The 25,120-nt window shown below is 41.6% G+C and overlaps 1 protein-coding gene across 1 annotated transcript in view; it reads right to left on the bottom strand.

The window, feature by feature from the left end:
• npepps (aminopeptidase puromycin sensitive) overlaps positions 1 to 24,196 on the bottom strand; it is a 32,051-nt gene extending 7,855 nt beyond the window's left edge. Inside the window, exons 1-16 of the mRNA XM_083923651.1 lie at positions 23,865 to 24,196; positions 17,469 to 17,553; positions 17,214 to 17,291; positions 16,538 to 16,659; positions 14,373 to 14,480; positions 11,085 to 11,285; positions 10,177 to 10,273; positions 10,052 to 10,085; positions 8,768 to 8,882; positions 8,318 to 8,482; positions 6,821 to 6,925; positions 6,675 to 6,735; positions 6,470 to 6,579; positions 5,671 to 5,734; positions 4,093 to 4,232; positions 1,475 to 1,609 (exon numbers count right to left, since the gene is read on the bottom strand). Coding sequence (XP_083779777.1) covers positions 1,475 to 1,609; positions 4,093 to 4,232; positions 5,671 to 5,734; positions 6,470 to 6,579; positions 6,675 to 6,735; positions 6,821 to 6,925; positions 8,318 to 8,482; positions 8,768 to 8,882; positions 10,052 to 10,085; positions 10,177 to 10,273; positions 11,085 to 11,285; positions 14,373 to 14,480; positions 16,538 to 16,659; positions 17,214 to 17,291; positions 17,469 to 17,553; positions 23,865 to 23,987 — 1,743 coding nt within the window. The 5' untranslated portion in view covers positions 23,988 to 24,196. The remainder of the gene's footprint in view (positions 1 to 1,474; positions 1,610 to 4,092; positions 4,233 to 5,670; positions 5,735 to 6,469; positions 6,580 to 6,674; positions 6,736 to 6,820; positions 6,926 to 8,317; positions 8,483 to 8,767; positions 8,883 to 10,051; positions 10,086 to 10,176; positions 10,274 to 11,084; positions 11,286 to 14,372; positions 14,481 to 16,537; positions 16,660 to 17,213; positions 17,292 to 17,468; positions 17,554 to 23,864) is intronic.
• Positions 24,197 to 25,120: the final 924 nt, after the last annotated feature.

Raw genomic sequence — 25,120 nt, 5'->3', positions numbered from 1 at the left:
CAAAGGACTGATCCGTAAACATCCGTGTGACGACAGAAATAAGAAAAAGATAAAAGTCCTGCTTCTGTTTAAGATCACGAGAAGGTCTGGAAATAAAAAGAAAGATTCAGGACGAGCTGTTTTCTGAACATCTGGTTTTAACGCGTTCTGGATCCTCCTTTCATCTCAAACAGAGACTGAATGAGAAGAAACAGAAGAGGTGCGACTTGAAGTCTGAAAAACCTCTTCACCGCACTGACTCACTCCAGCAGCTGAGGGGAGGAAGAGGGGGAGGAAGAGGAAGAGGAGGATGACGGTGCTCCGTTTGTTGCAACTTTGTCAAATTTCACATCAGCCGACTTTAGCTTTTAGCGTCCAAACACACAAACCACACAGAGAAGGTTTGACCTTTTTACATCTTTTTTTTTGTCTTGAAAAAAATCTTTCTTTTAATCAAATTTTTCCTTTTGCAGGAAGTACACTGAATATATTGTTTATATAAACATTATTAAGCATGTGGCACTTCTGATCAAAGATAGTTTTTGGGACGCCCCGTATACAGAGGCTTAAAGTCCTCGCCACAGCCACCCAGGGTTCAACTTGGCCCTTTGCTGCATGACGAGTCCTCTCTCTCATTTCCTGGAAAAACCTCCAGCTGTACTGTCACAATAAAGGCATGAGAGTCAAAAAAAGAATAAAATTATAAACATAAAACCTATTTTGTACAGAGACCAGTCCCATGTCATGTAAATAAAAACTAGCCAACCTCAGTGCCGGCAGGTGAGGGTGTCTCGGACGTGGCCTCAGTAGACTCATGGTTGCCTCGCTTTATGGCTTTATGTACACATACAGCTCTTTTCGAATCTTCTGACTACTCAAGGCGCTCGATTTCTGGAATACGGCAAAGCGGATCATTGACGCTAGACCCAGTGTGCATAGTTGGCACAGCCCACACCCCATTTCCATATCGCACCTGTGAAAAACGGCTTTAAAGTCGCCCCACATGAGATTTACGGTCAGAATTTAAAGTTCTGACTCTTCCAGAAAAACTGTGACGGTTTGTAACTAATAACTTTTCTCAAGCTGTGCATAAACACCACACAAGGGTTTGATAATAAATGAACGTGGCTTCTTTAATCTTATTACAATTAATTCAGTTTCTCAAAATAACATTTCCAAGAGTTTGGAAAAGTTCTGGATTTTATTAAAAACACCAAACCGTTAATGTCAACAAGCTAAATTCAATTTTCACTTGTTTTGACTTTTCATCGCTCACTTTCCCTTCTCAGTTTCAGCCCTCTTCTATTCTGAGTATTTGTTTATGCTGGAAGTGAAGGGAGTTTCCATGAAGAAGAAAAAAAAGGAAATTATTGTTATTGTTTCATGGCCCAGCAGTAGGGATCTGTGTGTGTCTGCGCGCGCGTGCGTGCGTGTGTGTGTGTGTCTGCGCGCGCGTGCGTGCATGCGTGCGTGTGTGAGTGTGCGTGAGCTTCACCAGGGAGAAGAGGTCGTTCTGCAGGCCGAGTCGATCCACCGGCTGCAGGCTGAGGTCTCTGACGCCCGGCAGCAGACTCTCCAGCATGGACGAGCTGTACTGGATGCGGTAGAAGCCCACGGTGCCCGGGTTGATCTGTGAACAGCGGGGACACAACTGGGTCAGACTGTTGGACCGAAACATGTAGACAGAGTGCTCTTAGACAGCGTGGCTTACATTTTCTAAATAGCCCTCGATATCTTATACATAAATATGCTTAACTTTCTTAAAAATAATAACGGTCGCGTTAAATATAAACAGTGAATCAAGTCATTTGAAATGCCTCTACTGATGCTTCCAAACACATCTTTGCAGTGCTCAACCTCCATTTCCTTCTCACTTTGTTTTTTTATCCTTCTACTGTGTCATTTTCCTACTGTCAGTCAATGTGACGTCCTCATTTAGACATGACATGAGCTTCTTAGCATATGTCATTTATGGAAGACGGTGGGGGGAAAGTGGAAGGACACTGAGATCATTCCCGCACAATTCAACACAGGTGGAAATTATCAGTATTTATAATTGAGGGCGGACTCACACTGTCCTTCCACACCGTGCCCCGGGCTTTACGGTACTTGTCCCCCCCGCTTGCCAGCCTGTTTGTACTCACACTACCTGGGCCTCGGCCAATGCTTCTTGCTGCCTATACGTCATCACGCCGTAACACGTCACACGCATTGATGACATCATCGCGATGCGTCGCTTTGTTTACAAATCTTTCCGTAGACCTCAGAGTTTTTGTGCCTCTTGTCGACTGTTTTTGAATCTTTTCATCGATCAAATCTGCAGTAAACACTCCACCTCCGCATCACACCAACGGGAACCTTTCGCCACCATTGTCTGTTTTCTATGTTCCAACAGGCGCACATAAATGACGTCAGAACCGCCGTAGGCCTCGTGCTCGTATACGTGCAAACACGCTCTACAAAAGCCCACCTCTCTCAGACTGGCCGTGGCCGCAGTTATGCGCAGAGCGGGTGCACTCACACTGGTCAAACGCACTAGGCTTTTGCCGAAAAACCCGTTTTGGCCCGGTGTGGAAGGACAGTGTGAGTGTGCCCTAAGAGCGCGAGCAAATGTGCGCTGCAGAGTTTTATAAATCTTAAATTTTTCTTGCACGTTCATAGTTACGCGCAAACGCAATGTTTTGGGAAGGATTCAACGCACAGTTCTATAAATGAGGTCCCAGGTCTGCACTAATGATTCAGACTTTTAACTGAACAGAAATAGGAAGAGAGAACTTTAGTCTAATAATTATGAACCAACTACAGTTTCATAACTTGGAGCAGAGCCAAAGTATTTTCAGCATCAGCTGTGTGAAGATTTAGCCTCTGGAGGTAACGGCGAATATTTCAGGCTTCCAACCGGCTGTCAACAGGAACCGGTTCTTGATTCCCATCCCTAATTTTAGAAGTTTCACCTGTGAGATCTCCAACGAGTCCATTCACATTCTTGCCTCAGATCCACTCCCAAAACCACAAGAATAAAAGATGACACAACCTAACCGTCTAAACCGTTGTGTGTGAATGGACGAGGTGAACGTGTGGAGAGACTCTGTGGGTGAGTCTGATGACCTCTTCCCCTCCTGCTTCGTCCTCACAGCTGACAAACAGGAACTCCGGTGGACTTTGTTTCGACTTTCTCATGAAAACAGAACGAGGCTTCTCCTCTGATGACTCATTAATGCAGCTCAGGACGCTGGACGGTCAAAGTTTAACTCCTTTCTGGATGTAATGTTTGTATTTGCCAAACGCGGTGACTGTCTTAGCTTAAAGTTTTACCCGTTTGTATGTTCGTCATGACCTTTTCCACAAATTCGACGCCTAGAGTCACATTATGACGCCACACTTCATAATGCAAAGAAATAAGTGATCGCATGAATATCCACGTTCAAAAAAAACTCAAGGGTTACTGCCCTCAAACACTTCCACATTTTACCCTCAGTTTTTCATCTGAGAATGAAACGACGATAGAGCGTGAGTTTGGCCGGAGAATCGGAGCAGCGGGGGCGGTGCTGCAGTCTCTCTACCACACCGGTGTGACGAAACGAGAGCTGAGGAAGGCAAAGCTCGGGATCTACCTGTCAATTTTCGTTCCTACCCCCACCTATGGTCATGGAAGCTGGGTCATGACCGAAAGAACGAGGTCGCGGGTACAAGCGGCCGAAATGGGTTTCCTCAGGAGGGTGGCTGGAGTCTCCCTTAGAGAGAGGGGGAGAAGTTCAGCCATCCGTGAGGAACTCGGGCAGTGCCACTGCTCCTTTGTGTTGAAAGGAGCCAGTTGAGGTGGTTCGGGCATCTAGTAAGGTTGAACCCTGGGCGCCTCCCTAGGGAGGTGTTCCAGGCACGTCCAGCTGGGAGGAGGCCTCGGGGAAGACCCAGGACCAGGTGGAGAGATTAGATCTCCACACTGGCCTGGGAACGCCTCGGGATCCCCCAGTTAGAGCTGGTTAATGTGGCCCGGGAAAGGGAAGTTTGGGGTCCCCTGCTAAAGCTGCTGCCCCCGTGACCCGACCCCGGATAAGAGGCTGAAGATGAGATGAGATGAGATACGGTCCTGGAAGCGTGACTTGACCTCACCTTGATCCACTGGTCAGGGGCAACGCCGCTCAGGGTGATGGTCGTGTCGGCTCTGTCCAGCAGAACCTTGAGCTTGGTGCATTTGGGGTCCTCGCTGGTACAAATGCTAATGGGGACCATCCAGCTGGGACAGTCCTCACCTGACCAACACACAACACAAGGAGACAATGAGAGGCGACAACAGCAAGATATCAGTAATGACCTCCAGAGGGGAAACTCAGGAGGAAAGAAAGATCAGATAAAAGTAAACAATCAGGGGTCAAATTAAAAAAAATGGAAACTTTACACGAGCAATTAAAGTGGTGGGATCAGTAAAGTCAGTACAGTGGATGTTACCACAGTACATGAGACTAATATGTAATAAGTAATGATGCTACTATAATGTTGAGTATATTGTAATAAAACAGTATAACATCGTATAGTATTTGAAATAATGTATTATAAGAGCCCTGACACACCAGGACGACTGCACCGTTGCTACTTGTCGGGCCTCACCGACGGCTTCTTGGACGATTTCAGCAAGTTGAATCGGTGGCGAAGTGCGTTTGGGAAAAAAATGACTCTAAATCTGAACATGGAGAGGCAGCTTTCAGTGTTTATGCTCCACATATCTGGAACTAACTTCCAGAAAACTGCAGGTCTGCTGCAACTCTCAGCTCTTTTAAATCCACGCTTTCCTATTTGCAGCCACCTTCCAGTGAACTAAATAACTTATTAACTGCTTGCACTGTACTGTCACTGATATTACCTTTAATTAACAACCGGATATTACTTTTTCAGAAATTTCCTGATCTTTTAATTATGTTTATATATATATATATATATATTTGAATTGTGCTATATGAATAAACTTGCCTTGATTTTCAGTTCAGTCAGTGCACGAGAAGTGAAACAGAAGTGCGGAAAGTAAACAAACGGCTAAAGTCTGTCAGCTGTGAGACTGAAAACTAACTTGTTTTATCAGGTCACATTAATTGCTGTTATCCACTTAACTCTTTAGCAGAAACGCTTCCTAATTGTTTGTTCAGGTTGTGTTGTTAGCGTGCTAACGAATCGTCCCGTCATGTAACATAGTAAGTTAGCTCGGCTCTTCCCATAGCAAAAGCCAACTCTTCCTGCCGACTCCTTAACACGCACTGTGAGAAAAAGTCCCAATTCTCACAGTGAACCACAATACAATTAATACAGCCAGAGTCCAGTCTTTTTTCCAGTTTCTCTTTTTGAATGATGAATACAGACTTTCTGCTGGTTCGGATAATTATGTCTGTTTCATGCATTTTGATTGCGGCTACGAGAACAGAGTCAATCATTGCAATCTGAGGGACTCTGACCTGAGCTGATCTACGCGCTGACCACACTTGGAACACAAGCATGGAACACACTTAATGTCCTCTCACGCAGGTGCAGAACGTACGTGTTAGCCGGCCGGGACATCAAGGTGAAATGTAGTGATATAGAATAACTCGTACTATATATGTTTGACATGGAACATCAAACATATATAGTAAGAGTTTAGTACAGCACAATATACTGTATGAACCCTGTACAAGTCACAACATGACGGATATAAACTCTCACCATTGTGTGGTCCACTGGCACAGAACTTCTTCTGAGAGATCTTGAGGATGCGGTCGTCACCTTGCTATAAATAACATCATGGTTAGTGTGTGTGTGTGTGTGTGTGAATGATCAAACAGAACCAGAAAAACACGCTGTCACATTAGGTACGCGTGAAAGAAGCAAAGTCGATGAAATACTGAAGCAGCAGTTCAGTCGTTCAACAAAATGTCTGATGCTGATTTAAAGCAATTTTCTTACCTTTCTGGCACTTTGACACTTTTCTTTTGTAATCTTAAAATGCTCCTAATAAGCATATGACAGACTACAATGTAAAAGAAATCCACCAGGTGTTGGAACTCATCAATAACTAATTATTATATATTTCTGATTAAAAGTCTGACCAATCATTTTATTTGGTCCGAATAAATTATTTGCCAAGCTTCCTGTCCGTCATCCGTCGCTCAGTTTCAGTTGCGGTGGTGTTGCTGCGTTCAAGCGCCATGGGAAAGGTAGAAAGTGGAACCTTCTAGCGAATTCGGGGGTAGGTCGATCTCCAAATTCATTAGTAGAAGGTTCCACAGGCTTCAAGTGCACTTTGCCTGGTTAGAGTCCGAAACTTTGGACTTCCCATGGCACCTGAACGCAGCATTTCTCTCTCAACGCACGTGTCGGGGAGGAGGAAGTGTCAGAGATCAGGTAGGGGGAAGAGGGTGGGACTTCGGAGGGAAGCGCGGTGAGACATGCCAGAAAGGTAAGAATGGATTTAAAGCACTCTACCTCGAGGCAGATTTAACAGCTGGTGTCCGGTGAAGCTCACCTGCTCCTGGTCCACTTCGATTATGGGGAAGCCCATCTGCTTGGTCCAAGAGCTCATCACTGCAGCGATGGGTTTTCCACTGGCCTGTTCCAGACAGTCCCAAAGGTCCTCTGTAGGAATTCAGCAGGGTGTCAGAACGATCGATCGAGTCACACGGCACTTTTTTCATTTCGAGGGGGGAAAATTATTTCCGCGTGTTTCTTACCTGTCGAAGCATTTTTATGTTGGAACTTCAAAAGATAGGCGTTCATTCCTTTCCTAAAGTCCTACGAGAGAAAAAAGTTAAGAGGTGAACCTCTAATGAACTGAGTATAAAGATGGAAATGAGCCGATAAGTGTGGGACAACCAACCTCGTCTCCTGTGTAGTTGTGCAACATGCGGATCACAGACGCTCCTTTGCTGTAGGAGATGGCGTCGAAGATTTCATCGACCTCTGACGGATGACCCACGTTCACCTGGAGCACACAAAGACAGAAATCAGGACGCGAGTCTGATGGTGTTAACCGACGCTTTGATGTTTATCTTATTTGCTCCAATAAAGTCGATTTTAACAGACATAAAAACTATAATTGACCAAATGTCATGAAGGAGGTTCTCAGAGAAACCCTGTAACCTGGGCTCCACAGTGTGGGAACTGTAGAATATATTTAGGAGCATGAATAACCTCGTATTTACACTCTGCGTTTAATTTGATGATTATATGTCTACGACAGCGTATTAGGGCCAAGTATGAAAAAAATTAAGCAGACCCGGGGCAGGGAGGTAATATTTTGATAAAATGAAGTTGCACATTTATGAGATTCAAAGCAACAAATCTACGAGAAAGATTAACGATAAACACTATTCACTAAACTAAACATCAAAACACTATCGTAACACCCTTTCAAAATAAGATTCCCGGGTCCAAACGCTCCGTTGAAACAAAACTGACACAACAGCCGAACAAATGAACAATTACGATCACCTCTAACATCAGTTCGACATCTTTTTCATCCATAAGAAAGACGTTAAATGACAATTACGTTGTTTTTTTTAAACTCTGATCTTTTCAAACAACAAGGAACACAGCACTGCAGCGATGTAGAAATACAAGGCTTGGAGCGGCTTGGACCCGGGAATCATTTTTTGAAAGGGTTTTACGTCACGACTTAACAGCCGGATTTTTCCGACTTTGAATCTCATAAATCGGCGACTTTTTCCTCGTAGATTTGCTACTTTTTAATCTCATAAATTAAATTTTTTCATTCTTGGCCCTAATACGCTTTCTTAATAGGTCTTTATTACTGGAACACGTAGGTGTTTCTACCGGACTGGTCACGCTGTTGCAGCGGCCGCCATAGACGCGTGCATCGCCAGCCCCGTCTTCAGAGCAGCGACAGACAGTTCGGTTAAACTCAGCAGAGACAACCAACCATTGCACTTCTCCCTGCTCACGCGTCTTCAACTGTACAGCAAGTTTATTTTCTGTTAACATGCACGCCTCTGTGTACTTTTCCCCAGTTTGTGTTTGTTAATTACTGCAGCGTCACAAGACGTTCTGGTTAAGATAACAACTGTGGTTCTCGGTCGAATACCAAGTGAAGTCTCTCTCAGTCTGGTTCTCCATGAGCAAACACTAACGGACAAAACTAAATAACACATATCTGCAAAGAGAACTTTGTATAATCCTAAAAGCATCAAAGACCATTCAAAAATAACGAGTGATAGAGGAGATCACTTCCAAAATAATCCATAAATCAGAGGGCTGTCCTTTTGGTTGTTACATTAGAAAAGAAGTCACCACCGGTAAAAACATTCTTCCCAACGAGCCAGCAGCGCTCAGGGTTATAAATCTCTCCGCAGCTCACCTCTATGGGATGGCTACTGTCCAGTGCGTCCAGGTCCAGAGCGCGGGTGTAGTCGGCTGAGACAAACTGGGTCCAGATGTCGTACTCCGGGAAGCAGTGGTCCACACACAGATACTCGATCCAGGACGCAAAACCCTCATTAAGCCACAGATGAGTCCACCATTCCTACACACGCACATACACACACACACACACACACACACACACACAATGACATGTGTCCTCCAAGTCAGTCAAAACATAATCTCCTACATTACTCTGACTCGGAGTGATTGTTGGAATACTGCGGAGATACACAGATGGCACTGATTTTGTGTTCCCAGTGCCTTAACAGAGACGTGCACTCCTAGTCACCATTATTATTTTTTAAAAAGCTGCTCACAAGATGCATCTGTGCTCAGGGAGTCTGTAACTGAAAACAACAGCTGATGGAAGTTTATGGCTGGTTACCATGGTGACCAGGTTTCCGAACCACTGGTGGGCAAGTTCGTGTCCGACCACCAGCGCCACCCACTGCCTGGAGGACGAGCAGGAGTTCTTCGGGTCGATTAGCAGTGCTGTCTCCCTGGGGGGGAAAAACACACAAAACAACAGAGTGGAAGTTAACGTGACTGAAGGTCGACGCCTCCGGCTGAAGGTCGACGCCTCCTCTGAACGGCAGAAGGACTACCTCCATCAACCGTGCAGACTATCAGCTGCTAGGCGGTTCATTAAGAGCACCTGCACGCAGGCGGCTGTAGCTGGTAAATGAGCAGAGCCGGCTGCCGTGTGCTAATCACAGGCCATCTGAACACATGACAGGTGGCAGCGCCTCAGCGCCGTCAACCAAGGAGAGGCAACAAGAACTTTCCTGAAGGAAGGAGCTGCTCAACTACAGTTTAACAGGTATTTTAATGTACCAAGGCGATTGATCATTAATCAAAACTGTTGGATCATTGGATCAGGGATACTTTGAGCTTCCTGAACTTCGAGGAAACGAGGTTTGATATTCGTGAGTCTAATGACGGATCCTTTCATGTTTGGCACTTTTATCACAAACTTGGTGAAGCAGTTGAAAATGTATTTATCTGCTGTGAGAGTGGTGCAGATGTGACTGTGTGCCTCAAACCTTTGTCTTGTTAGTGTTGCTGTTTTTACTTGGTTGTTTTGTAAATAAAGTGTGATGGTAAAGTTTATTTTTTTTATTCATTATTTTATATACAATTATTTTGTTATTATGGTGAGTTTTATTTAATTTATTATGTTATTCAAAAACTATATATTTATTTATTTATAATGGTGAGTTTTATTTGTATTTACTTATATTATATAAAAACTATATGTATATATATATTTATTTATTTATTATGGCAAGTTTTTTATTATTATTTGTTATGGAGGGTTTTGTTTCTTGCTAATTATTAATTATAATATTTAAAAATATATATATATAAAATATATAAAAAAGATATATATTATGTGTGTTATGGTGAGTTTTAGTTGTTATTTATTTATATATTTGTCTTTTAATTTGTTGTTTAAACATTTTTTTCCATCTCTTATCATCAGTATACATGATCAGTTATCATATATCTCATAATCTTTACTGAAAGCAAATAAATAAATTGGTGAGTATTTCTTTTCTATTAATTTTCTGTCAGTGCGTAATGACTTAATCACCTGATGCTCAGCTCTAAAGTATAAAGAGTGCTATTGTAATAAAGTATATAGTGATGGTGTTTTTAAAAGGCTCACCTGTAGGTAACAAGGCCCCAGTTCTCCATGGCACCTGAGAGGGAGGAAGCAGACAGAGTTTCACTTTCAACACTTTCAACAGAAAAGTCTCAAATGACTGAACGTAGAATTACTGAACTACTCACCAGCAGCAAAATCAGCGATCGCTATGAGATCGATTTTAGGCAACGGATAAGGAACATTGAAGTAGTCTTTGTAGAAAGGTAAAGTCTTAGTCGCAACCTGCAAACGAGAAAAAAACAATATGTAACAAAACAAATTTTAAAAGACGATGGTCGAGACAGAGAGACTTTCTGATTGTTTTGTACTGCTGCTATGATGACCTAATTTCCCCTCTGGGATAAATAAAGTTATCTATCTATCTATCTAAAGAAGACACAAAGATTCAAGTATTCAAGATGGACAAAACCATTAAATGCTGGTAAAAGTGTCTGTTTCCTGTGTATTTGTTTACATCTCCAGTCACGTTTGTATAGAATAGAATACCTTTTATTATCATTGTATTATTGCATACAACAATTGCAACTCCTGTGGTGCATACAAGACAATATAAGTACAATTTAAACAGCAATATAAAAAACTATTTAGGGACACTTCAAACAATAAAAATGTATATAAAAATACAGACTAGGAGACTTAGACTTCTCTTTATTGATCTCTTTGGGATGACGCACGCAAGGAAATTGAATTTCCAGCAGCTTACAAAAACACTCGGGAGGTAAATGAAATATTATATTCTAAAATTTCATTTTATTGATAATATAAGAATAAATAGCTATATACATGGGAAAAGAGGGGAATGGAGTGGGAGTGGTTACACTTTGAAATAGATATGACAAATATAAATACTTTTGCACTGGTAATGATATTGCACATCTCATCTCATCTTCATCCGCTTATCCGGGGTCGGGTCGCATATATACATATTGCACATGTATGATAATTTCACATTGTAAACAGGGCGATATTGCATGTGTATGTAATTATATACAGTATAAATATTGGTGCAAAGGTGTTTCGTCAACATTCTCACCTCCAGTGCAAATTTCCCTTGTTCCGCCTTCCCGACAGGCGTGTAGACGCGTACCGTTATACCGTCTGATGATTGGCTCTCCACAAAGTCGTATTCACCGATGACAAAAGCTACAAGGTATGTGGACATGATGGGCGTGGTGGCAAACTTCACTTCCACCAGGTTCTCGTCCTCCGGATATGGCTTTCGATCAATGACATTCTGGAGAAGAGCAAAGGTACAGTTGAACAGCAGGGAAACAGATTAATGAAAACAAAGGGGGAATTCAACCGTTAACGTTGGGACACTGAGCTCAAGAGCAGAAGCGTTCAGGCAAAGAGTGATGCTGCAAACCGACTCAAATCTAAAGCTTCCCCAGCAGCTGTTAAAGGCTGAAATATTTATTAATTGTGGCGTCTGGCAGAACAATGTACAGATGGATTTACTATTTCAGGAGCGATGCTGGCGGAGAAGCTAAACAGGTCGAGTTTGCCTCGAGGGAAGTGGTGTGGTCATTAAAATCAGTGGTTCATCTTCTGTGGAGCATGAATCTACTCACAGCCGGGCCAGAGTACCTGCATGCCTTTCTACTTTGAGTTTTGTTTATGATGATGTCGTCAAAATGTTTCGTTTCATTAGAAATGTTGTTTATATTTGTTTTAGACAGAGAAGAAGGGAAATGGAGCATTTGTCGGGGACTACTTTCAGCGGCGGATTTATCCACATTTAGTGCTCTACTGAGTATTTGTGTCAGCAGGAGTGTGTGTGTGTGTGTGAGAGGTTGCGTCAAATTAAACTACTCTGTGTGTGCGCAGGAACATGTCAGTCCAACAGTGGAGGAAGACGAGGACACACACACACGCACACGCACACGCACACGCACACGCACACACACACACACACGCACACACACAAACACACAACGTGTTAGAACTTCTCCTGCTATCAGCTGCAGATATCTTTCACCACCTGTAGCAGCGTCTAAACCAGGGCTATTCAATAATTTGGAAGTGGGGCTGGTTGACCAAAATGATCCAAAATGAGGAGCATCACATTAATGGATACTGTAAAACACTACAGCGACATAAGAGCCGAGGTTTTCACTCAACTACTGCACTAAAGTACAATTTTGAGGCTCTTGTCAAACTTAATGGGGGAATTGTTGGGTCTCTGTAAATCATAAATAAGTCATAGAGTGTGGTCTTTACCTACTCTGTAAAGTGTCCTGAGATAACTTTTGTTATGATTTGGCACTATGAATAAAACTGAATTGAACTTGTCCTTTACTTAATACTCTTTTAATGCTACTTTATAATTCTACTCCACTACAAATCAGTGGGAAATATTCTGCTATTTACTCCACTACATCTGATTATTGAAGTTACTTGTTACTTTACCAGGCTTATAGGCACATTGGAGACATTAGTTTATTACTCAAAAACTGGACTGACAAAAATTAACGTTAAAGCAGAGTATTTTTTACAGTTCAGTGGGAAAGTGGTGTTGAAGTTAGCAGGATTTGTCTTATCAAGTTATTCTCTTTAGACACTGATATGGCTGCAGAGTAAACACATCTTTCACAGTGACAGTTTTAAACAAAAGCGTCTCTGTTCATTCACTGCTGAATTGCTGGTTTTCTAGTAGACAGAGACGTCGCGGTGGTGATTTATCCTGACTGAAACTATTGCAAGAACAACAACAGAGAGGAGCTTGGCGAGCTGTTGCCAAGAGGTTTCAGAAACCCACCAAGAAGAACATAACGGGAGTGTGCGGAGCGTTGTGGCTGTGCGCCTACAGTGAGCGTGTGGAGCGAGTCTGGTATTTGACGCGCTGAGACAGAGGACAGCAGTCAACGTCGGCCACAAATTACTTTTTTTATCCCTATGTATGCTTTTAGTCAAAGGGCCAGTTAATATTCCCTCCCAGGCTCGGTGAAGTCCGCGGGCCGCCAACTGAGTAGCGCTGATCTAAACCCTCATGTTAACACAAAGTTTCCACTGAAGAGCGTCGACACGCGGCCCGGCCCGGCTCAGTGAAGTATTGTTTTGCGCTGGACGTTAAAAAAGGTCACAGCAGACGTGCTGAGAGAATAAATGTTCAGCAGGTTTCGTGGACACAAAAGGTCGAGAGCTGGACCGGCATCAGTCTGTGCAGAGCTTAGTCCTGCTCGCAGATATAATCACATTTCCTTCTTCAGCCCGTCACCAGAGAGACCCACATTTAGCCTCATGGTCACCGCACAGGTGAACCGCGGTAGCCTGGAGGGCTGTTGTTGTTAGTGATGATCTAAGCCAGATGATGTTTTCTGATGCAAACTGTCTGTGTGACAAAGTTTTTAGATGTTTTTTTTAAAAAGAATTTGTGAGATCAAAAACCTCTTTGCACATGTACAGTAGCTGCATTTCACATGAGGTTAAACATATTTATTTATTTATTTATCATGTGTTACAGTGAGTTTTTTATTATGTGTTATGAGGAGTAATTTTATTATAAAAAACAATATTAATTTATTTATATTTATTAATGTATCATGTGTTACAGTGAGTATTTTATCATTATGTGTTATGAAGAGTTATTTTATTATAAAAAAACAATATTTTTTTATTTATATTTATTAATTTATTATGGGTTATCGAGAGTTATTTATTATTTGTTATGGAGTTATTTTATTAAAAAACTATATTTATTTATTTATATTTATTCATTATGTGTTATGGTGAATGTATTATTATGAGCTATAGAGAGTTTTATTCTTATTTAATTATTTAGTATAATGTTATTAATAAAACTAATTATATATTATATTATATATGTGTGTGTGTTATGTTGAGTTTTATTTAATTACATATTTACGTAGATATTACCTTTTGATTCTTTGTTTAAACATCTTTTTCTGTCTTATATCATCAGTATATCGGTTTTCATATTTTTTATTTTTTCTATTAATTTTGTGTTAGTGCGTAATGACTTAATCACCTGATGTTCAGCTCTACCTAAGTAAAGAGTGCTATTGTAATAAAGTATATAATGATAATAATAATAGCAGTGTGATGTTATATTATACATGTACAGTAGTTGTACCTCACATGAGGTTAAACATAAAATTAGCCAGAGGTGATATATGCAGTGACTGTCTGCTGCGCTCTGTTATGTAAGCTGGGAAAAGAAAAGAGAGCGCACAGAAAGGGGGGGGGGGAACACACACACACACGCACACACACACATAAAAAAACTTGGCATCAGACAGTGACTCAGACAGTCTGGGGTCTGGAGTGTCTCCGAGGGGAGGAGTGAACGTAGGACACGTACCATATTTGACAAGGCTACTCGGTCCTTGGGAACTATCAGAGCGATGTCAAAGGTGGCTTTGATAGCTGGCTCGTCCCAACAGGGGAAAGCTCTGCGAGCGTCCGTGGCCTGAAGGAGGAAGAGAGAGAGAGAGAGAGAGAGAGAGAGAGAGAGAGGAGAGAGAGAGAGAGAGAGAGAGAGAGAGAGAGAGAGAGAGAGAGAGAGAGAGAGAGAGAGAGAGAGAGAGAGAGAGAGAGAGAGAGAGAGAGAGAGAGAGAGAGAGAGAGAGAGAGAGAGAGAGAGAGAGAGAGAGAGAGAGAGAGAGAAAGAGAGACAAAGGACACAAACTGAGACCCTGTGTGTTCGATTCAGACAAATCCAGACGGGGTTCAAATCAATCTGAGGTGTCAGAAAGCATCTTAAACCAGTGCCCGCTTGCTGTGATCACATCTCACATTTGATTTTTGTCTGTGAGACGCTGTGGCCGCTCGGACATACGAGCGGAGGCCGGCTGAAGGACGCTGTTTGAATACTGGATATAAATACACAGAAAAATGACTAGAACGACTGCCTTGCGGTTGTTTTCCCCCACCAACCAGTCAACTCGCCGTCTCCACCCAGACCGTACAGAATTACATAATCTATGTAGTGAAGACTTAAAAAAAGTTTTTTTTTTTTGGGTTGAAACATTGACCCTTCACACACATCCTCAGATCTAAACAAACCAGCACGGTTTAAAGATGTGTGTCACCACCTCAGTGTCCACATGCGTCCCCTCCTGTTCCTGAATTATGAAACATTATGATGTCACAGTGAAGTTGACCTTTGGCCTTGTGGATAGAAAATGCCCCTTCATCACTTTTATCCTGCAAGACATTTCTGTGAACTTTTGTCATAATTAGTGAGGAATTACGGACAAAAAAAAGTGTTTTGTGAAGTCGGTTGTAGTGACCTTTGACCTCCAAACTTTAACCGCTTCATCTTTGAGTCCAAGAGGATGTTTTGTGCCGAATGTGAAGAAAATGCTGAAACCAAACAAACGGACGAAATCTGAATTGACCGAATTCCTCATGTCCTTCCCAAAACAAATAAAAGACTTCCGCCTCGAGCAGCAACGGGCCGAGTGTGTAATTATGAAAATGGTGACTTTGAACTTCTCTCTTTTTCATTCTTCACACGACTCCTTCTTTCACATTCATTTCTGTGTGGAGTGAAACACTGGGAAGGTCAGGTGACACTTCGGACTAACAGTTTTTGTCTCAAGCACACTTCTGTTCTTAAGGCCATCGCTGCACTGGTATAAAAACAATCACCTCCCTCAGTGTTGTCATGGAGATATGACCTAAACATACAGACTAGAATGTTTTTTTGTACCAGGTCTTAATCAGGTTTAATTAAGCTGTGAAAAACAGTCTGTTTAACATGGGGGTCAATGAGAAACTGCTCTAAAAAAGACGTTTTAACGCCTTCACCGTGCGGCCCCGAACTAATCAGTGTTAGCCACGTCCGGCTGTTAGCGACTATCGGATTTCTCCGTTAACAGGTCATACATGAAAAAAAAACTGTCTCGATGGCTTATTGAATGAATGTAGGTGCCGGAAAACACCATGGGATGATTTTGCGCCAGAATTACACTTTAATGTAAGCTAGGTGGCTACACAGCTAACAGCATGTAAGGTAATTGTCATAGAAACAAAACCCACAGGCAGCGCTTCAAGGTGCTCGGATGAAGCGCCCCTCAGAGCTCTGCCACCTCCTCACTGCCAGAAAAGAACACTATGTGGACACACACCCTAAGATACAAGACAGTTTTTGTTTCACTTTCATGCTCACGCTCTTTTTCTGACCGTCGCCCAGCCACGTTCTAACTTTGTATCTGTTCGATGTCTGCGTGTAGCACAAACTGAAAGGATTTGTTAGCATGCACGTCAGCCTGTGCACGGACACAGCAGGTGGGTGTCCTGCAGGTTCTGATGTCCACACTCCCAAAAACACGTGCAACACAAAACACACGTATAAATAGAATGATGTTTGACGGATTGCCTCATCTTTAGGGACAATTCTGGAAAACCAACAGGAGTCACGTGACCAACACACCTTCCTATGTTGCAACACAGGCAAGTTGTGAGTTAAGCAACGCACTGGAAAAAGAAAACATCCCATTCCCCCTCAGGCCGTTGGCTCACCTCAAACTGTGTGACAGCAGCGTAGCGGCTCTCTCCAGCAGCGGTTGTATATTTACTTCTATAGAATCCCTTCATTTTGTCGTTGAGCTCCCCGACAAAGTCTATCTTCAACGTGCCGGAGCCTGAGGAAGGAGGCGTGCACACAGAGAGCTGCAGTTAGTTCAGCCACGACAGAAGGGGGGAAATACTGTATTCGTCAACATTATTCAAGAAATACTCTTATTTTCGTGTCAAATTATTGATTTAACTTTTTTCGTTGACTGAAGATGTTTGTTTTTGAGGTCTGTTTATTGCTATCACTGTGTTCTGTACAATAGGGCTGCACAATTCATTTTCAATTACAACTTCCATAAAATTGCAATATCCAAATGGCAGAGGGGTGTGATATTTGTGTCAAAATACCATTCTGAATTAAGTGTGAGTGCTGCAGCAATGTCCTGGCTTACAAGTCGTACCCTACATTAATTAATTTAATATATTTTTCAATGAAAATTAGAATAATTATGCAAAAAGGATAATTACCCCCATTATCGTGAATCATAATGTAATTGCAGTATCAGTCAAAGTAGATAATTTCCTTATCTCCTGCAGCCCGACTGTATAATGACAACACCGGCTTTCTATCCTATTCTATTAATGAGAAACTAGTGTTTCACACGGAGGAGACTCTTCTTACCTTTCTGTAAAGCACTAGGAAATGACAGGGTGACTTTCTCATCCTCATTTTGATAGTTGAATCCAGTTGCATTTATTTCTATAAAAAAGTGAAAAAAGAGAGGAAGAAAACAATTGCCACAGCACGCAACGTCCACTTTTCTGTTTTAGCAGTTAAAAATCAGGTGTAATCCAAAAATCAAGACACATACAAACTATTCACTGATGAAAATGTCGTTAATAAGGAATAAAAGAGAGGAAAGAAGCCGACCCTCACCTTCTCCTCCCTGCGGTACAAAGGAAGCTGTGATGATGTCGATGTCGGCACAGTTCATCACAATCTGATTTGTGGCTTGTGTGACCTGTAAATATTGAAATAAAGCAGAATTATTCATCCTCTCATAATCTCTGCGGTGCCAGAATTTCAAATGCAAATCTGTTTGGGGGAAGATGGAGTTTTAAGTCTCACTCAAGAAGACACGTTTTAAAGGATTAAAAAAAAAAATGCTCTGCTGATGATTAATATGTTGATAACGTGGTTTTCCTGCATAGAAAGTAAAAGAAACTGGGGCTGGAAGCATATCTCCTTCTCCCTCATCGAGACACTCTACATCTGGCTTCACCCACCGCTCCTCGATCTAGGCTGAGACTCTTCGGTGACTACTTTCTACTAGCTTCTCCCCGCGGTTGAAGAGCAGACCCGAAGTGAAAGAGAAGCGTGCAAACCTCTCATCAAGCTGACTAAAGGTTTCAGAGAAAATCAGCTGTCTGCCTACATGTTCGAGCCGGCTTCAGACAGGAACGGCGGGGCAGCGGATCACCAACTTGAGGTATGGCAGGTGTGACTAGCGGAGGTGGATAGCTGGACTGCCTGCACATGGCGCTACCGTTATAGTTAGAGTTTCAGAGTCCCGAACCTGGCGTCAGCCAGACCCGGACTCAGATGAGGAGTGTGTTGTCACTAAAATGGTGGACTTACAGACACATCAGAATGGTAAATGTAGTTAGCATCTTTTATCAGCTTCTGTTTCTGTTAGCCTGTACCGACGGTCCGCTCTCAGCTCGAGGTTTCACCTTTCTTTGCCGGTTTGTTGAGGTCATCCCCCGTCGAATAGTGTTTCACATATTAGACAATGCCCGACTGCCCGGGATACGTTTAAATGTCAGATTTCAGAGAAGTGCACAGACATCTCCTCCTTCAGGAGAGGAATGTGGAAACACCTCTCTAGTGACAAACTTTGATAGATACAAGTCACTTGAGTCAGTGTCAGACATTTTAGAGGAGACAAACAGAAGAACAACACTTTTTTGAGTGGAGGGGAACTTTAAATTAGGGATGGGTATGATTACTCATTGTTGACGCCGCTATTCGAGTAACGGTCCCCTATACATGATACGCGGGAAAAAACGCCATTCCATTGTTTGAATACATTCGCTACACAGCGATGAGAAGCTGCTGTTGCCTCTTTTCGACATGTTCCAAATCAGCCCTCAATCTTTCCGCCCTGTCATATATATTTTTTTTCACCACCCTTGTTGCAGATGTTTGCTGTGATGGTGGCTTGTACTCAGGCTAGATAAAAGTAATCCACTCGCAGAAGCCTTTGCCTTCCACGAAACTTAACAGCAGCAACACAACAGGAGGTTAATTTGTGGCCGTGGAGGCAGACGGTGTCCTCTCTCTCTCTCCTCTGCGCACAGATGCGCTGTGAGAGAGAGTGTGTTGCTCCTCGTTCGTCAGCTGAGCGACTCGTTCATAAGGTAATGAGAGCATTCAAATATTGACATTACTTAAATCGTCCATCCCTACTTTCAATAAAGTATGTGAAGAAGCAAGAGTTGTGTGTGATGAGTGTAAATGCATGTCTGATGGCGTATTCAGAAGGAGCACAAGCTCTAACATCAGCTGAAACGGGAGTGAATCTACTGACTAGACAGCTTCTGACTTGAGATGTGAAAACTGTGGATGTCCACCTTATTGAGAGCGAAACACAGTGGCACACTTGGATGCCAGGCCGTTTTGGGAAAGGGAAGTAATAGTGACATTCAGGGTTCGTGGAGGCGCCGGTTGGACGCTGCCGTCGTTTAAGACACAGCGGTAGAGAGGCAGTATTTGTCAAACATGTCAGGCGAATGGCAAAGTGCCACATTGCTGGAGTTTCTTCCGGCCCATTGTATTTTACCCAGGCTCTGTACAAACTGCAGGCAAACAGGGTATTACTAAACCAAACTGTGGTCGAGTCTTAGCAAACACAGGATTAAATAATACTTTGAGGAGGACTTAACTTTAAGACCTGCTGAAAAGAACATTTAAATGGTTCAAATAAGGATAGGCCGTTTGAATATGTTCAAAACCTGGTTAAATGTAGGGAAGGGAGATAATTTATAATGCTAATTTATCATATTTTAATAGAATCCTGTCGTGATGAAATCATATCGTAACATGCATCGTCTAAATTGAAAGTAAAAAGCACATAGTAAGGTAAATTTGTACAGCTGGAAAAATGTATGTGTTTTGTTATATCCTCTGAGCTTCTCTCCTCTCTGTCTGTATCATCAAAGTCTCATCAATGCATGTTACTAATTCAACTTCTTCCCCGGAGTTGTTTGTGCTTTGTCGTCTCGCAGGTCTCTGCTGATCGTGGTGGTGCCTGCTGCCGTGGTCCTGCATGACGCTTCCTGCTGCTATTATAATCCATCACCTTAGCTGTGCTTGTTTCTACTTTTCTGCTGTATTAACTGCCATAACATATAAGTCATATAAGTGTGTCTGTCTGTCTTTGTGTCTGTCTTTGTCTCTCTCTGTCCATCTGTCCGTCTTTTCTCTCTCTCTCTCTCTCCTTTTCTTCCTCTCTCAGATGTGCGTCCTCCACAGAGCTGGGTCTGTCTGACGTTCCTGTCTGTTATAGTGAAGGTTTTCGTCTCCACCGTACTCTACGGGGGAATTGTTGGGTCTATGTAAATCATGACTAAGTCATAGAGTGTGGTCTTTACCTACTCTGTAAAGTGTCCTGAGATAGCTTTGGTTAGGATTTGGCAATATGAATAAAACGGAATTGAATTACATTGTTATCAAGGTTTGAAAGGACACGTCTGGGTGGAAGATTTAGGGCCATATTGTTCAGCACTAATTGGATGTTTTATCAATCAATTTCTTGAAATGTGTGTGAATATTTCCTGCTTTAATAGCTTTGTTTTGCACATTTTCTCCCATTCTTCCCTGTCATGCCCTGTACAGGTGCCAGAAGATACCAGAGTTTTTGTACAGATGCAAAAAACAATACTTTTTCTATGCCTTTGTTTGCTGCGTTATTCAACAAAGGCCAAGTGCCAGCTTTCAATGCTTTAGTGCTGAAAGAATGAACCGATCAACAGAATAATAATCATGTTAAAATAAGTTATTTTTCAAGGGAAATTAACAGCTTTTTTTAAAAATATGTGTGGATTTACTTGTCTTGGTTATAGTGTTTGTAAGGTGTATATCAATGAGTTTTGGACCGCTGGTTAAGCAAAACATTATGTTATTCATTTTACAGCTGTCTGCTTTGCATTTCAAACGTCACTCTGGTTAGTCTTATCTTAGCATTTTTAATGTGCTACCAGACTATGAAGCGGTTTATATCCCATTAGTGAAAGGTGCCCTATACACAGAGGAAAAACTAATATTTACAAATGCACACAGACTGATGATGTGGTGTGTCTTGATGCTCTGATAGCGTGTGGTTGAGCGAGTGGGACACACTCAGCTGACAGGTGTCTGTGCCCGCACAATGGAGCGTTTTACACACCGTAAGCACAAATTCTACCCCTCTGAAATGAATGCAAAGTGAGCTGGTATGTTTGTTTTATGTGGTAGTTACATAGTAGCTACTATGTACACAGCGCACGCACACTTTTTAGCAACACGCTACAGGGAATTCAACATATTCATGACCCTAAGTCAACTGAAGGCTAACAGTGTGCATTCCACACATGGACCCAAAAGACTTTTCAAAGAATAGTTTAACTTTAACTAGAACTGCTCTGAAGATACTCTCACCCACACGTCAGTTTTACAGTCAGGGCAGTTTAGTCCATTCACCTGAGAACTCTACTCGAGTGCAAAGTCGAATCATGTGCACTTTACTATTTACGTATTTCCATTCAATGCAATTTACTTCCACAACGTCTCAGAGGTAAATATTGTCCTTTTACGTCACTGTGTTTGTCTGACAGCTTTAGTTACTCATAAGATGACACTTTTTCATCCCTGTCATGTTCAGTGAAAAGCATTTTTCACCAGATGTGTTGATGCTGAATGTTTGCAATAAACTGAAGGGTTGAACATATTATTATATAACAGCTGTTTACTACTATCCCTGTATAACTTGCTTTAATTACCTAGTTTGGCATTCAGTCATAATGTAAAAAGAACATAAATAAACCATTTTAAAGTAGATTTGTTTGAGGGTAAAATCATGATATTATCTGGGATCGGAGCATAGACTTGTGTACTCGCCGGCCCCAATACCAGCGCTTTAGGTGGTACCAATACTGCTATAGGTGTCATATGATGCATTGCTGTGCATTAAACTACCAAAAAATATATAAAATGAGTTAAAATGAGCACAACCTTAAACATCTACAGCAATACAATGCAACATTAATCCACAAACATATAAACTAGGGATATATTTTTGTGCTTTTTTACTTTTCATACTTTAAATATATTTTGCTGGTACAAACTTTTACTTAAAGTCCTCCTCCACTCAAAAATATTTTTTTCTTCTTGTACCTACAGTTGAATGTTTGCCCTTCACTGTGCAGAAACATGCATGACCAGAGTTGGACACTCAAAGGCTGCCATCACATTTACATCTGAAAGAGGAAAGTTTCTCTGTGCTCAATGAAAATCTAATTTAAAGGGGTGGGCCTACAAGCACGGTTTGTGACATCACAAATAGTTTGGAAGTCAATCCCGATACAATATTGAACGGAAACAAGTACAAGCACGTGCTCACACAACTTTATAATGGAGTAGGAAACATTTCCCCCCCCAACAATAACAATATTTGAATATTTACAGATGCTGGATTTCTACTTTTTAAGGGATGTTAACAGGAAACTTGCAACAGACAAATTGTTTTTAAAAATAAATGGAGCATTTTTCATAAAATCTTAAAACATGTCTTTTGAACTTAGAACTTTTACTTGCAATGTTTCACAGTGTGTTATCAGTGCCTTGACTGAAGTAAAGCATATGAATACTTCCTCGCCAGTGTGAGTGAGGCAGCGGTAGGAGGGGCGACGTGATGTTGCCATGATTTAACAAACATTAGTGGGCAGCTAGCTAACAGCTTAAAGTGATCTATAACAGAGTAACTGATCCTGGCTAATAGCAACAAGGGGTTAACGTTAACTGGCATACAAACGAAATGCTCTTGAGACCTATCAGCGCCTGTTAGTTAGCAGGCGCCAACTTCGAGAAATCAAGTACAAGTTAAGTGGAACCTGTATATATTAAAAAAAAACAGCAATAAGAACCGTTTACAACAAGGCTGTTAGTCTGTGGAACTGATGAAATAATGTACCGATATATCGAACTTAAATAATCTCTTCAAAGACAAAACTAGGGAACAACTGATATGGATTTTCAAGGGACGATGCCATTAGTTTTTTCCCCCATCAGCCTTAGCCGATGACAAAATGCCAATTTTCTTGGGCCGATGCTACTTTCGCTCCCTCAACTTACATCATAAAAATTACACAATGATGTTAGCAAATGTCTCAATTTTAAAACAAAAAGGAACATTTATTGAACTTAAAAAAGGCATCTCCTGCAACACAGCGCTGCCCGTGAACGCCTGTCTGTAAATAATACCAGGAAAAAAACTATCGTGAACGCGACACATCCCGCATCGACCGATATGATACACCTAAAAATATCGCAAATATGGGACGATAATACCGTCCGGCCGATGTATCGGCCTATCACTGGGTACAACATTGATGTCTTCTGAGCTGGAGCACTGAATTTTTGTTTGTTGTTGTTGTTTTTTGTTTGTTTGTGTCTATCTCTTGTTCTTGTCGTTATTGTTTTGCTGTGATTTGTTTTAACCGAGAAGCCAAATATCAGATACCAACTGATTCAAACTCAATTTTTACTTTGTTTATGATCAATAATTCAAAAAAAATATTTAAAAAATAAGTTAAAGTTTCTAACTTGTGCCTATCCCTTTTGACCATGAACTATATGATTATATATTTATCGCTTAGGATTCTGAGGATCCTTTTTTAGCTTTACTTTTTACTGCACATTCACTTTCTTTAGTTTGTATAATTACTTTTTGTAACATGTTCAATAAAGATTTAAAAAAAAATGTAAAAGGGCTAATGCTAAGCTAACATGAGAGTGCAAGTCTGCTGCCTGTCTAACAGGACTGTTGTTTTGCTAACTTAGCTTCTTAGCTTCAATTAGCTTCTTCTTCTGGATTGCCACAGAAACACCCCCACGTTGTTATTATTCCCCCGGTGTGAAGCCAAGTCAAGAAACGGGTTAGCTTCAAACGGTTAGCAACTGCCAGCTAACGGCTAGTGGCTAACACATTAGCTTTAGCAGTTGTTGGTAACGTTATTAGCTGATCAGATTACATAACGAAGATCCCCGACAAATGCAACAGTAACACCGACATACCTCCACCAGCGCCTCCAGCTTGCCTTCAAACGTGAAGTCGATCAGGTCGGGCTTCAGACACAAGCCGTAGTTGACCGGGTAAACGTCCGTCGGTAGCCGGACGAAGGGCCTCCGCTCGGGCATGGTTCCTGTATTATTGTTGCGCTAACGAAGACTAACGGTCGCTGCTGCTGTTGTGTGGCTCTTAACCTATCGCTCTGAGTTACTTTTTATTATTAATAATGCAGAAGTGACAGTGAGGATGGTGGACAGCAGCAGGTAAGTGAGTCTGTGTACCGAATGACAGCGGAACCCTGCGGCCCAAGAGCAGCAACATCAACTGAACCCTCCCTCAGCACTGCCAGCTAACACTTCTCTCTCCCCGTACACACCAAACAACTCAAGTTAAGCAGCGTCGGCCTGCGTAAGCCTACGTCATCACGTCGTGTTGGGTCAGCGTACGTGCCTGAACCAGAATTACATCTCAAACAGTGGCGGTTTAAGGTGCTCAGGGGCCCCTGGGCTACTGTTTGTTTGGGCCCCCCACATTATTAATCATGCTTTATCAGAAAAAAATACTAGAACTGATAAAAAGTCCTCAAACTTGAAAAATCCAGTCAATTTAGCAATTTTCTTTAGTAGATCTTGGTCCCGCTGTTCAGTCGTTCTTAGACTTAGACTTGTCTTTATTGATCATTTGGGATGACTATTCCAGCAGCTTACAAAAACACAACAAAGGAATAAATAAATACAATACAAGATAACCAATAAACTCTTTGCTAAATAAATACAGAAAGTATAAAAAAACAATAAACAGTAAGCAATAAACTCTTATATATATATATATATATACGTTTTCTTAACAGAGAAGAAAGCAGTGTGCCCCCATGTATCTTTTTAAAACGTGGAGCTTATTTCACTGTACTGGTGTGACCTTCAAAGAGTGTGTTTATCGAAGAGGTATTCTCCCATAGGATAGGATATAGGATAGGATATATGTGAGGTAGATGTAAGAATACAGGTCAAATAAAATTCACAGAAAGTTAAATCAGATAAGTTAAATGTAGATAAAGATAAAATATGTTTGACTGTATGTGACAGAAATGAGCAGTAAGAATAAATTATTGCACTTAAGTGGTGGTTCTGCTTTTCTCACGCTTCCTTTCTGGCATTTTGCCACTAGACTGTAACAGTGAGTGACATATCATTTTATTTATTTATTTATTTGATTGGGATAATGCATGTTAATTAACATATCAAAGGGTATCAATGTAAAA

The sequence above is a fragment of the Echiichthys vipera genome (genome assembly GCF_963691815.1).
Source record: "Echiichthys vipera genome assembly, chromosome: 2".
In the NCBI taxonomy this organism is placed as follows: Eukaryota; Metazoa; Chordata; class Actinopteri; order Perciformes; family Trachinidae; genus Echiichthys; species Echiichthys vipera.
Note: the sequence above shows the minus strand (reverse complement) of the source record. Positions and strands in the feature narration are given on the sequence as shown.